The sequence below is a fragment of the Siphateles boraxobius genome, unplaced genomic scaffold (assembly GCF_051911475.1).
Source record: "Siphateles boraxobius isolate OS27281-9 unplaced genomic scaffold, OSU_SipBor_1 41, whole genome shotgun sequence".
Lineage (NCBI taxonomy): Eukaryota > Metazoa > Chordata > Actinopteri > Cypriniformes > Leuciscidae > Siphateles > Siphateles boraxobius.
In genome coordinates this window covers 17121032-17136235 of record NW_027509042.1, presented here as the reverse complement: position 1 = coordinate 17136235, position 15204 = coordinate 17121032, and the positions used below count along the sequence as shown (strand labels likewise).

Sequence of the window (15204 nt, the reverse complement as noted above, 5' to 3'; positions counted from 1 at the left end):
CAATAATAGTTAATGCGTTCATGACATCAAGGCTAGATTATTGTAATGCTATTATAGGTGGTTGCCCTGCACGCTTAATAAACAAACTACAGCTGGTCCAAAACGCAGCAGCTAGAGTTCTTACTAGAACCAGGAAGTATGACCATATTAGCCCCGTTCTGTCAAAACTGCATTGGCTCCCTATTAAACATCGTAAACATTTTAAAATATTGCTGATTACTTACAAATCACTAAGCTTAGCTCCCCAGCGAGCTCCTAACGAATTATAGTCCTTCATGTCTATTGCGATCAAAAAATTCCGGCCAGTTGATAACAGTGTTGGGAGTAACGCGTTACAAAAGTAATGCATTACAGTAACATATTACGTTTTGCTGTAACGCAGTAGTGTAAGGTATTACTAATCAATTTTCAGTAATATTTTACTCGGTACATGTTCGGTAAGGCTTGCGTTACAACAGACTTTTAGTTTTAATTTTAAAAACAAAAAAACAAAAAACAGCAAGACCGCCCGAACGAATGAAAGATGCAAGTAGGCTAAATTGCCTGTTCGTGGTCAGTCAATAGCCGCGTGTGGTGTCCAAGTCTGTAATTAAAGACTAAATGGCAGCGTCTGATATATTTGTATAGCGATTTATTTTTTACAGGAGTGCCGTGAGGCATGATTTCGGCCTCTGTGCTCGCGCTGGCCAGAGGAAAAGCGGTTAATGGTGAAGATGGCATGAAGAAGACTACATTCGCGAGATGGACGTATGCGCATTAGTCTATTCGTTCTGTGTTTTCTTTCTAAACAGTTAGGCTATGTTTATGTGGTATTTTTCATGTTTTCATCACACAATCATGTTTTTGATGCCGTGGTGACGCGTTCATGTAAGGGCGGCGGCGCTGCCGATAAAGCACCTAAAAGCTGACACAAATAACCGGCAAAAGCAATGATTATGAATATGTCAAATATAGCAAGGAGACATGTTGATTGTTTATTAATAAAGTCAAGATGAAGTTGACGATGCTGACTCGCGATCTTCGCAGTAGGCTAGTGAATGCACCAGAGAGAAATGCACATTTCATTTCATAAGCAGAGAACAGTCTGTTTTCTTTCGTTTTGAATTGTTCTGTTTACAAGTAGACATTTCAATATAGATATATTTTTCAGGTCCGTACAATTAATACAAAACGAAATTCACTGTAAAGAAAGGCTTCGTGTCTTCTGTGTAAGGTGTCTGTGAAAGTTTTAAAGCAGTCTTTTAGTGCCGCTTCAGAGCGGTCGCGTCCGTAACGGAGAACTGTCACGTCTGTAACATTGTTTTTTCCTCATAAATGCGAACACTAAAAATAAAATAAAATGAATATTTTATGTTCTGTGGAGAGCCAACCCTTCTTCATTAGATTTGCGCAGTGTAATTCACAGAATTACAACAAAAAAATCGTTGCCTCCTAAAAGTTAAAGATTTTTTTTTGTCACACATGACTGTGGATTTCCCTAATATTAAATATAAAACGCATGTGTAGACTGATATTTTTCTAATGCCTGGACTCCTTTCTGGGAGGAGCCTATGGATAAACAGACGTTTCAATATTTTGGTATTAATGCATTTTTTGAGAATTTATATAATTATATAAGTTTTGACTGCAAGTCTGCAAATGTCATGTCCATAACGCTGGAATTCCCAAATTTTAAATAATTTATCCTCAACTAGTTTTGTGGTGTAGGTCTACATATTTTATAATGTTAAGTTAACTTCAAATAATACTAATAGTAATTTAATAGGGTGACCAGACGTCCTGTTTTTCCCGGGACAGCCCCGTATTTCCACTCTAATTTTAGTGTCCCGACTTATTCTGAAAAAATCATGTTTTGTCCCTTATTTCATCGTTAATATATATATTTTTTTATATATAATAGGTTTCGTTTCCGAAAGGCTAAGTGAATATATATGTTACGTTCAAACCGTGTAGCGCGCGCATGACAGAGAGGGAGAGACCTTGTGTGTGTGTGCTAGTGTGCCTAATGAAGCGCATGTAAGACGCATTAATAGAGGGAATGCATTAACGTCACTTTCCCGCCGGAACACGCCCCCTCAGCCGGACTGAGTGGCAGAAGAGCAGCTGCGTGACTGGATTTAATAGGGGAAACTGCGAAACGCAAGTAAAACAAACGATTATCAGTTTAAACTAAAGATTGGACTCAATATAGTGTTCCTTACAACTTACTAAAGATCCAGTGATCCATGGATATTAACATGCAGCCAGGAATCGTGTTTCCTGACATTTATATGTGCCTGATTTCGACACCAGGGAAATACATACAGCAAATTTGCCTTTGAATGCTTTATATAAATACAAAATAGGCAGGTCTAAATCCAGGTGATCACTTATCAATGTTATATATATCATCATATCGTCTAGAGACTTAAAACTTGTATAGTTTTTTGTCAGTGTTTATTTAAAAATGTCAAATTATACAGAATATACAGTGGTAAATATTTGATTGATGAGTTGTCACTGCAATATATAACAATACAATATATAGAGAATGATTTTACCACTAAATTCAGCATATTGACACAAAAAGGATAACTGCAAATCCACCTTTCGCTGCCTGGAGTCCAGTTGTTTCTATGAATTGTAGCGATCTATTTGCTTCTCTGTTCTGTAGCTTTAGGTAGTCTGTAAAAATATTCCTCATATTTCTTGTCAAATCTAGTTGTACAGTCAGTCTCAAAGCTCTTTCCCGTTTTAGACGCGTTTTGTGTGTTTTTCCGCAGCATTCACACTGAAAACCAATGCTGCCGCTCAGTCTTTTTGCCACTTGTGGGCGTAACTGCAGTCACTCCGGCCAACGGTGACGTCACGTGCATTCCCTCTATACGCATGCGTTCTGTATCTGTCCCGTATTCCACTCCGAGAAATCTGGTCACCCTATAATTTAAAGATGTGGTAGCATTGGATCTGGACGGGAAGGATAACGCTGGGAGTTGGAAGGGGTGTGTTGCGATTCTGAAGGTTCGTGGATCTGAGTGTCGCGATTTCATTTTCATATGATATGGCATATCGTTACAGCCCTAGTCATTTTAGAATGTTAAGTTCTACTTCTGTATAGTTATTTTGGTGAAAGTAACTCAAAAGTAATACAGCAGTAATGTAACGCATTACAATTCTGAGACAGTAATATTGTAAGGTAATGAATTACTTTTAAATAACAGTAACAAGTAATATATAATGTATTACAGTTTGGAAGTAACTTGCACAACACTGGTTGATAATACCTAGAGTATCAAAATCGACTGCTGGCGGTAGATCCTTTTCCTATTTAGCACCTAAACTTTGGAACAGTCTTCCTAACATTGTACGGGAAGCAGACACACTCTGTCAGTTTAAAGGGGAATTCGGCAACTATTTCAACATAATAAAACCGTTTAGAAATCATTTGGATGGTTTAATAACCTGTTCTGGTGAGAATGGTGACTTTCCACGCTCCCCCCAACGTTCCTAGGCGGAAAACCAACCTTGCAACATGGGGACTAATGTCCCGGTAGCACATTTTTTCCCCCAGGATGGTAGGGGAAGGTACCGCCTTTTCGCCTCTGATTGGCTAGAAGGGCTCTCCTCTGATTGGTTATTTGAAAAACTAAGGGTAGGTTTTAGTGCAGATGTGAAGAGGGAACCAATCGGAGGAGAGCCGTTCTAGCCAATCAGAGGCGAAAAAGGCGGTACTTTCACCTACCATCCTGGGAAAAAAAATGTTGCGTCCCGGTAAGTTGGAAATAGGAAGTCTCGTGAGAAGCGAGAACGAGAGAGAAACACAAATTGCTTTACGGCAATTCGACATAAACACACACACCTCCCTCAATGTGTATGATGTATTACTCACCTTGGTAGACATAGCTCCACGTGATAAAGTTGGCCGGCTCTGATAATAACAAATGCACATGAGCAGTGGCAGGGCCGCATTAAGAGCTCACTGGGCCCCGGGGCTATGAGTTACTCCAAATCCTTTTTTGAGCCCCACTCAAACCTGTTTTTTTTTAAGATGACATTTTTAGCTATGCTATTGAAGACGAAGATAATGTGTGACAATTTTAAGAATAGTCTAGAATGAAGTGAAGAGTGGAGGCGATTGATTGGTTGATGCGTATATTGTAATAAGGGACAGGCAGCCATCATCTGATAGGCCTACGTGCAGCAGCAGGGCGGTCGTTCACAGGTTAAATATAGAATAAATGTATTTGACTGGTATATCAAAATTAAAACGTGACGTTTCAATTCACCATGCCCTGCTGCCCACGGGGGTTTGATTGACAGGCGACCTGACCAATCATAACGCCGAATGCACAATTTTGTCCAAAAACAAAGCTGTCAGTAGATTAACGTCGGTGGACTTGAACTTGAAAAGCGGTATTGTTTAAATTACTTAAATGACAATATTTGAGAGTTGAGACTTTGTTTCATATCAACAGTAAGCTGCTCTGAGCTCTCTCTTGTATGTAGGCGCTGAGTCACTCAGTTTAACGTTAGTCTATGCCCCGCAATGTATTTTTCACTGCGTGAGTGAGAACATGATGTGCGTGACTCGTGAGAGTCGCCTGGCTTGTCACGCAGTAACTAAAAAAGGCGGGTCTTTGCGAACGGTCACTATAACATTAATGATGATGATTCCATGATAATACATGGAATATACGGCAAAGCGCCACTAAATAACAGGGCTAATTTGTGGGGGGCGTGGTAAGGCTTTGGCAATCAGATGGCTAGTAGTAGTCAATCTGCTCCACAGCCAATCACGGGCCCCCTCCTTGCTCGGGCCCCGGGGCTTTAGCCCCGCCTAGCCCTATTGTTAATGCGGCCATCAGCAGCGGTAGAAAGGGGGAAGAGGGTGCCACAAGTGAGTTTTTTTTTACAACATTGTTGTGAAATATACGCCCCACAGCTGTTGGGGAGCTCGTTGAGAAAACATGCGACAACAAAAGTGAAAATCATTGAAGAAATAGCTAGAGTTGCCGAGTTCCCCTTTAAATCTAGATTAGATTTCTAGAAATCTAGATTTCAACCTGGTTGATTTCAATCTGGCTAGATTTCAACAGTCTTTCTGTTTATTACGAAGTTAACTGTAATCAGCCAGACTCGGACCGTATCCAGATCAGATGGTGGACTTGTGCCTAGACACGACCACAACGCATTCCTGAAGTGTCAGCAGAGATTGTCAACTATACTCTCCCCTGTGAAGTCTTCATCAACAGCCATCGGCACTGATCCTCAACAAACTCGTCTCCACACGCGCGTGATGACTCCGGTCTTCAAACAGATGAACTGCATAATATTATGTTCCGATCTAATCTGACTTCTGACCTGTAATGCTGCCTGAATCATAACTTTACACTGTTCATTCGTTGACCAGGGGAGAACTGTTTGGAACGACACCTCTCGACCTGTGGTTAGAAGTATAGTTTCTTGTTTGCATGACATGTGGACTCCAAATAAGAAAGCTGGCATGCAATCTTTATCTTTTATTTAGAATACATACAAATGTCTCTTAGTTTGTCAAGAGATTAAAAGAGTTGTTTTTGAAGAGTGTGCATGTGCGAACATGCTCTATGTAAGAACGAGCCTATGATTGATTCTGGAAATAAACCAAAACAACTGAGAAAAATTAGAAATAGTCCTCAGATGCCATGTCCATATTTATAGCAAAACATTTAGCATTAATTAGATCTCAAACAGATTCATTAAATTAAGTCATTACTCCACCACGTGCATGACATCATTAAAGGTGCTCTAAGCGATGTCGGGTGACATCACTTCTTGTTGACGTTTAAAGTACTGTCAAACAAAACAAGGCTAGCTAGACCCTCCCTCCTCCTCATCTGCGCACTAACCCCCCAAGCCCCACCCCCAAATCCTTCTTGTCGGTTAGTGGCTGGAACAGTTTGTTATGTTTCGTGGTGCGGGTTAGCCCAGTTTGTTTTTGTTGCCGTTTGTGGAGCCTGGGTGTGCAGAGACCTCGTTTGTTTACAGTGTGTTCAGGGGACAGGCAGCCAGCGGATAGTGAGGAGATGTTTGCTGTATGTGACAAAAAATGTTTTGCCTAAAAAACGTGTAACATCGCTGAGAGCACCTTTAACCAACGTGGTTGAACAACCAATTTGCGACAATACGGTTTCGGGAAACAGTCGTGACTAGGATCCCAGAGCAAATTCAGCAAAGCATAAGAGACGGTGTTAAGTTACCTCATGTCAAGAACATATTTCACAAGTTTGCCTGCCCATTCAGCCTTAAAGGTTAATGATAAACTAACTTGACTTGCTGTCTGTTGTATTTTCAATATAAATAAGACTACTATATGAATTGAGTTAAAGAGGACACTTTAATTTGCAGCAATTACAGCAACAGACATAAATGACTGCATCAGAAATCGCCCCCCTCCCCATACCCTCAAATAGGGCGTTATTTAAGGGGACAGCCATTTGTAGTGGTGTCCGAAACCATAGTGGACATTATTGAGTGCACTTATACAATCCCACATTGCACTGCAATTAAGTGTACAACCGCCTGTCTGTATTTGCTCACTCGGTTTCATTCACTCCTTTAAGTGAACACTGAACAGTATGGGAATAGTGAATGAGGGTTTAGGGGTCGATTTCAGATTCAACATGCCTCCCACATGGGACATCTTCTTCAACTAACTTCCAAGGTAAGAACACAACATTTGTAATAGACAAACAACACCTAGAGGTTACTCCAGGATACTATAGGCCTACTGTCCTTGGAGGAGGATCGAACCCAAGGCTCGGCTCGAGCCCAGAGTTAACCCCCCTCCCCCAAAAGTATTGCAAAGACATGAAGCTGGGCAATTAAACATTACAATAGTAATGAACGTAAACAACTTACAGAGCTCTATACTTGTACCACCAGACTGCTGCAGATTAATTTGTTAACGCATAGAAACGCATAGAGGACGAGTCGTGAACGAGGATGTGAACAGCTCCGGGTAGAACGTCACGGGTGCACAGACGTATTGAGATCCATATGATACACTGACAGGCAGGTAGGACATTGTGTCATTGCATTTGGCATGAAAATTTGTTGGCCCTGAGACTTCAACAGACCATACGTATGTACCTTTTTTTAATATGAATGAGGTTTATATAGCGCATTTCCTATGTACTGCACATTCAAAGAATGGGGATTATTAGCCATTGTGGGACACCGGGGTTACACTCCTACTCTTTCACAAGAAGTGGCATGGGATTTTTAATGACCACAGAGAGTCAGGACCTCGTCTTAACGTCTCATCCGAAGGACGGTGCTTGTTACAGTATAGTGTCCGTGTCACTATACTGGGTCTTAGGACCCACACAGTGAGCGCACCCCCTGCTGGCCTCACTAACACTTCTTCCAACAGCAACCTAGTTTTCCCAGGTCTCCCATCCAGATACTGACCAGGCTCAACCCTGTTTAGTTTCAGTAGAAAACCAGTCTTGGGCTAAAGGGTGGTATGGCTATATGGCTATGGCATTTAGACCACTTCTGTAATTGTTTGCTATCAGGTTGTGAAGAGAGAATCAACCAGAATAACAAGAAATGTTTATTTAAAAAAAATTGCCTGCCCTGCTTTTTAGTAAATTAATTTACTGAGGTGCAGAGATGCATTCCCATTCACTGTTTTCCGTTTTTTTCACGAAAAACAACATTCCGTAACAACAGGCAGAAATTTTTGCTACATTTATGCACGTTAAGCAGAAACTCGCATAGTAGAAATGTAGTGATCCCCTTTATTTGGATTTTTCATTTTATTTTCTTAAATGAAATTTATGTCTTGAAATCAATCATTTTATCTAATGGTTTTCTCAAGGCAAACACATGGATGTATGTTATGTTATGTAAACAGATGGATGGATAAAAGCTTTATTTCTTAAAATATGTAGAAATGTTGTAACTAATTAAATAGAAGTTAACAAATAACATTGCCCATAACTGCAATAAATAGTTTATTCTGACCAGAAAAATAGACAAGAAATACATGTGTACTGTACACACATTCTTACTGATTGACATATATTTAACCAGTTGTATTCACTGAGTTATGTTCAACCCTCATTTCATCAAAATTGACCGTACACTGAAAATAGATGACATTTTGTAGACTCAAAATATTTGAGTTTCCAAAGAACACAGACCTCACTGACCAAATATACATCCATATTGAATGAATAAGCCCAATGTGAAAGCAGACATGAGAAGCTATTTCTTCACAAAGCTGATATTTAGATGGACGCATCTTAAAAAGTCTCTTCACTTATAAGCTGGACTCAATGAAGCACAAACAGCCACTAAAGCGTGACTGCAACTGTGACCACCACACTGAGAGAGTAAATAAATTCCTTCCTTCTTCAGTCTCTTCATGCTATAGCACTTCATTCCAGTTAGTGTGGTTTTTCATAAGATTTTACTTCAGCCTTCAAACACTTATGAAATGTGCCATGTGATGAAGGTGGAAAGCAGCGAGTTCCTGCAATGACAGGCTGATCATCAACCCATCAGAGACATCCAGAGTTCAAACTGTGCTTGGATGCCCTTATCAGCAGAGCTTGGGAAATCTGGCTGTAAACCTTCAAATGTATATTATATTATAGGGTCTAACCGATCATAAATGAGTCAACTGAAACACTAGTGTAGGTAGGAGGTGAAACGTGACAATGTTTTGGTTGTTTTACTCAAGATAGGACATGGAATGGAGGGTAGATATTGTTGGATACAGGTTGAGGGTAGAAAGTAGGGCTGCACGATTAATGGAAATAAAACCAAAATACCAATATGGCTTAGTGCTATTATCATATCTCAAAGGCTGCAATGTATTTAAATAAATATATGCGCTGCATGTTTCGGAGTAAAGCGCCACACTGTGTTCTTTTACGCACACGCAGCTCATGATCTGGTGTTTTCAGTGTCTTTCAGTAAATGCTGCTCCATGCAAACTCATCTCTGCATTTGCTCTGTATCTGGTTAATTATGCGTTGCGTAAAAAACATGCGTAAAAGCATCTTCCCAAAGTTGTAACGAGAAGCTGGCTTTTGTCAACAAAAGAGAAACTTTAAGGGTTCTGTGCAGTTTTCCCAGTAGTTGATGGTTTAATTAGTGAAAATGAAGAAAATAAAGACAGCCATTCAAATTAGTAATGTAATTTTACTGTTATACTGTAACATAAAAATATTATTATATTTTTTCTAAAATGTTTTTATTTTACAGTGAAATATTACAATAGTAATATTTTTATTTTGCTTAGTATTTTTCTTTTAGTAATAATAATAATAATAATCTAAATAAATAAAAAATAATAATAATATGTATAATTTTATAGTAATGCTATATTTTTATTTTCATACTGTATAATCACAAAATTCATAAATATATATTTATTTTTTCCCTCAAATTGTTCAGCCTGGAGCTTAAAAAAAAATTTTTAAACAGAAGTCAGAAAAAAATTGAGATTAGATTTATTTTTAAAAAAAATCCTGCAGCCCTGTTGGTAAACCACTGAGGCATTTTATGGACTTCCATCTAGTGAGGAATAAAATTATCCCACATTACCACCAAGTGGTGCTGTTCTCATTATTTCAGGGTGGATTAATGCATTCGGTTCGAAACTGAGGCAGATAAAGTGGAATGCTATGAGATACATTATTGGAATCGACGGCTCGAATCGAATTTTTGCCTTCTAGAAGAGGCCTGGCGTCCACCCTCATAACTATCTCATTCTTATCATGTCCATCCTGTGCTTCTTCAATATCCTCTTCTCCTTCCTGCTTCTCCTCCTCATTCATCTCGAGGTAATAGAGGTCTTTGGCTACACCAGTGCTTTCCGATGCTTCATAATCTTGATCCGATGTTTCCGAGAACTCTTCCACGGAGTTGTAGGAGCTGGAATGTCGAGGATTGGTGCTGTCCAAGCACACGTCCCAGAGTCCTCCAGGGAGGGAGCCTGAAATGTCAGAGTTGTTGGCAGAGAAGTTGCCTTCGTCGCTGGAGCTGCTCAGACTCTCCTGCTGCTTTCGAAGGAGAGCGGGCTGATCGGAGAGGAGAATGGTCGAGTATGTCACTGAGGACTGGCCTGATGTTTCTGGGGTAGCAGCGGCAGTGGAAGCCTCCAGTGATAAAGGTTCAGAGGAGTCTCCCAGATGGGCAGAGTCTGTGGTTTCCTGTTCTCCAGAGTTATAAATGAGTTCTTTATTTTCTTTTTCATGTTCAAGCATGAGAGGAGGACATTTCTCGATTTCCACCTCACAGATGCTCTCAGAGACCAGCAGCAGTGGACAGGCAGTGAGACCTTCAGAGTGAGGGAACAGGTTCTCCATGGTGTCAATCTGCAAGGAGCAAGAAACAGAAGTGTTGTGAAAAATGTGACAAATGATGTATTTTGAATGTGTTAAAACCAGCTTTACCTGCAGCATAATTTTTACACAAAAACCATTAATACGGATCTGTATTTTCTATTCAATTCGGTTCAATCCACATTTATTTGTATAGTGCTTTTTTTCATTACATATCATTCAAAACAGCTTTACAGAAAACGCATGTTTCAAATATTACAATCAGGAAAGCTAGAAGTGAGAGGGGAGAGAATTAAATAAAACTGAATTGAATTGAATGGGGGTGTTGTGTTTACATTACATTACATGCCTGAAATATGTATGTAACATTCCAGTGTCAATTTAATAAAATAAAAAAAGCGCTTGTGTTTTCATTTATCAATTAAACAATGGTCCAATAAAAACAATGGTTCTCTATGTGATGGAAAACAACAACTGTGTACTCTGTTTAATTAAGCCATTCAGATCCATCTCTCATTTGTACATTTAAAATATAATAATATCTTTAGCCCTTAATAGAAAGGAAATGGTCTAATGTTCTGTTTTGTTTATGTGACAGTTGGTCACACTGACCTGCCTGAAGTCCATTCCTTTGGCCCAGGAGCAGTTGTTGGGATTTGGAACATCCTTCCACATGAGTTTTCTCATCCTGTAAGATGATGGGTTATAGGATTATTATATTACTGAATTTTTGATCAAACAAATGTAGCCTTCCTCCGAAAACATTTAAAAATGTTACAGGCCGATAATGCTTTTAAACTGTAATGTAAATGTATGTGTGTATATATGCTCAAAATATATTTTGTACTCAAACATAAGAAAATAAAAACTTATATCAATAAAAATGTATTTGTACTTCTACCACTCCTTAAACGGGCTTAATAGGCATGTCCCTTTTTGTGGTACACATAGTCACGATATTATCCTTTAGGGTACAAGTCTAAACAGATAAGCAGCAATGTGATTGTATCATTTGGTACTTTGGTAATTATTTGTGAAATATTTACCCTCAAGCAAACCACACCATTGCTAAGAATGACTACCACAGCAAGTTATGTACATTACATTCCTTATTCACTCTAAACCCAGTTATGTATTGTAAATCTGACATTCAATACAACCAAACAAGATCCCATACAAATCAGCTTACAATGCCTACAATAATTCAAACTTGTCTGACAAATTCAATATACACTGTATCTTCCAACAAACACATTCAATCTTTTTAATGTGTTCTTCTGCTAGAATAAAGTTAACCTAGGTATATAAACAGATGGTCTGTGATTTTATAATCTTATTTGACAGATTTTTCTTTCAGGACAGTTTTTTAGCCTTATTTCTCCATTATCCATTGGTGAATAGAGCAGCAGAGCACAAACTGAATGTTGCATTAAAGCTCCCAGCCTATAATAACATATTCATGCATTTAAAGTACCGGTACATATACTTTGTCATGATAGTTGCATTCCAAAGCAATTAAATACTTATTATTGAGTCATATAATTATTGCACATTATAATTTAACCTTAAATTCATTTTAATGTGAACAAAACATTTTTCTAATCTTTAAGCTTTTTATCTTAACTTAGCTTTGGTATAAAGATAATATATTTTGATTTAATTAATATTTTTTTAATTAATTAATTGGCACATCATGTAATTAATTAGATAAAAAAGTAATGCAGATAAATGTAATTATGCAAATTAATCGAACATCAAATTTTGCTGAGAAATTACCTCCAAAAGGTCATTTAAAAACCATTGTTGTGTTAAATGAGAAAAGTATCAAATATACATTACAAAATTAGTGAGATTTTAGAAAGAATTTTTTTATTTGATTCAACAGAATTTATAACACATAAACCTTACGGCTACAACGGCCATGACTGCATCTGAATTGGTGTTTAGATATATTTACAGACCAAAACAGTTTGGTTACCAACATTCTTGAAAATATATTTTTTTATGTTCCGCAAAGGAAAGACATACAAGTTCATACAGGTTTGAAACGACATGAGGGTGAGTAAATGTAAATAAACAGAATTTTCATTTTTGGGCAAACTATTCCCAAAATATGATTTTTTAATTTTTTTAAAGAAATTTAAACTGCCAGTAGGTGGCGGTAAATGTCTAAATGAGTAAGTCGTTGAGTTATTAATTAATTTGATTCGTTCAATTGGCTGATTCATTCAGGAATTAAAGGAATAGTTCACTAAAGGCCCGTTCACACCAAGCACGATAACTATAAAGATAACGATAAAGATAACTATATGCGTCCACACCAACGACCGATAACGGTCTTTTTATTCTAAGCACGCACGCGCCCGCGCTGCGGTTTCAAAGTAGCGAAAATGGATGACCTGCTGCTGCTTTACGTTACAAAAAAATATCAAAAGATAAACAGGCGCTTTTGGGTACACGATATCCTTAAAAGACGAACGGAGTTGGGAGAATCCGAATTTTATTATAATTGTTGTTTACAACATGTCATTGAATATGTTTTTGCTGTTCTTATTGCCTTCACACGTCTTTGCCAGCAGATGTCCTCAGCCAGCATGCTATGTTCCGAGCGGATCTAAACAGTGAATCTAGCAAGTCTAGTGTAATCGATCTAATCTAACAGTGAATTTAGCTGACGAAGTCAATAATGGGATAAAAACATCGACTAGTCAACACCTTTTTTCACTGCAACTTCAGCAATGTTGTTAAAACTAGCGCTGGATAGCCTACCTCAGGTAATTTTGTTACACTATGCTAAACTGCATAATATCTCATTGTTAATACTTCTCACCATTTATTCCCAGGATACGACCGATTGCTTTCCATATATCCATCTTTTTTAACGTATCCTTGAAAAGGGGGTTTGACTTGTCAAACAGTGGAGGATTTTTTTGTACCTCGACGATTAAATTCTCTGCAAATTTCGTCTTCCATTTTAAATGCACGAGACCTTTAAATTAGAATGCATTCTGATTGGCTGTCAGTGTTTTATCGTTCGACAGCTGGAAAAAAAATCGTTCTGAAAGTGATCCCAACGATATCGTTCCTCATATCTTTATCGTTATAGTTGTGGTGTGAACTCTGTTATTCTTTAATATGGAGAACGATTTTTAGAATTATATCTTTATCGTTATCTTTATAGTTATCGTGCTTGGTGTGAACGGGCCTTAACAAATGAAAATTCTGTCATCATTTACTCACCCTCAAGTTGTTTCAAAACTATGAATTTCTTTCTTCTGCTGAAGAATGTCGGTAACCAGACAGTTGATGTAACCCATTGACTTCCATAGTATTTTTTTTCTACTATGGAAGTCAATAGGGTGTATCAACTGTCTGGTTACTGACATTCTTCAAAATATCTTCTTTTGTGTTCAGCAGAAGAAATAATTCATACAGGTTTGAAACAATTGATGGTGAGTAAATGATGACAGAATTTTCCTTTTTAACTATTTCTTTAAGTAAATGTCTCTCTATATAAATGGGCCATTGAGTCATTGGTTCACCAGATTGATTAGCTCAAAACGCAGATTCATTCAGAAAGGAAACACCGCTGTGTTGCTCGGAGACGCACAACAGTTCTGCTCTGGCTTTACAGGTAATATTTTCATTGGCAAAATTGAGCAAAAACAGACAATATTGTGTCTAAAATATAACACAACATTAACTTCTTATTTATTGGACTGTTGTATAAAAAATTTTCTATAACGAATTAAATTAACGTTAAATCGACAGCCCTAAATTATTCATAATCGTTTCACAAAATCAGTATATCAGATATTTGGCAGACCCTTGCGGTATCTCACTGGTCGCAGACAAAACCTATGATACTGTAGCTATCTTTATCTTGACCATGAGAAGATAGTTGTATGTCTTACTGGTTTTGTGACATCATGAGTGTGACAAACAGCACCACTGACAGGAACGCAATGATCAATAGCAGTATGTACGCTGCAGGGTCACCCCTAGTAGCTGGAAAACAAAACAAAAAACAACTTGCATTCAAATCAATATGATTTTCATATATTTTCTTTAGATTAACTTTTTTTTTTTTCAGACAGCTATTTGTATAATGTGAAACCAGTTGTCGATCAACAAATTAATATTTTAGATAATACTACAATGTATGTCAACCAGGGACCACTAGCCAAACAACAAATGTGTGTAAAAAAAATGGCTTCAGAAGGTCAATTGATCAAATGATGACGTCAATGCATTGGTTGTCACTGCTATAAAACCCACCTGTGTATCGAACCGGCTCCCCCTCACCATCCACAAACACTGGATACAATGTGAACTTCTCTGAGCCATAAAAACGACCTGTACAAAAACAAATTATTCTGTCAAAGATAATTTATACTGCTAAGAATAAACTCTTTTTTTATTTGTGTCATGTATTGATATTGATATGAAAATCTGTAGAAATAATGAGAAAGTTATGTTATAATACAGGGTTTACTCTTTCATGAATACCAGATTCGAGGACTTTCAAGAATTTTTATACAGCGCCTTTTATTTTATATAAAGCACAATAAAGACAATAAAGGTGGATTTGTTACTTCCAATCTGGTCAGTATCAAAAACCTACTGCACCTGTGTTTATCATTACTGCAGTAATGTTAAGGCATATACTGACAACTAAAATCAAATTTAAAGGTTATGACCTTTTTAAAAAAATCAATGAGGAGAGAGGGCTGGTAGAGTGTACGAGAGAGAGCGAGTTCGAACGAGAGATGCAGCTTGCAGCTTTCTTATTCCTGCTACAACATTTATTTCACACTGGTTTGTTTTCTTTTTTTATGAATCATTATTGAAAACATTTCAACTTCTTGCTTCTGTTGAACACAAA

The 15204-nt window shown here is 37.8% G+C and overlaps 1 protein-coding gene across 5 annotated transcripts in view; it reads right to left on the bottom strand.

The window, feature by feature from the left end:
• Positions 1-9498: 9498 nt before the first annotated feature.
• The window catches only part of lepr (leptin receptor), a 54975-nt gene continuing 49269 nt past the window's right edge, over positions 9499-15204 (bottom strand). For all 5 annotated transcript variants that reach the window (XM_077198666.1, XM_077198668.1, XM_077198665.1 and 2 more), the window contains 4 exons: positions 14598-14675; positions 14234-14327; positions 10932-11007; positions 9499-10352 (listed from right to left, as the gene is read on the bottom strand). In XM_077198666.1, coding sequence (XP_077054781.1) covers positions 9606-10352; positions 10932-11007; positions 14234-14327; positions 14598-14675 — 995 coding nt within the window. In that variant the 3' untranslated portion in view covers positions 9499-9605. The remainder of the gene's footprint in view (positions 10353-10931; positions 11008-14233; positions 14328-14597; positions 14676-15204) is intronic.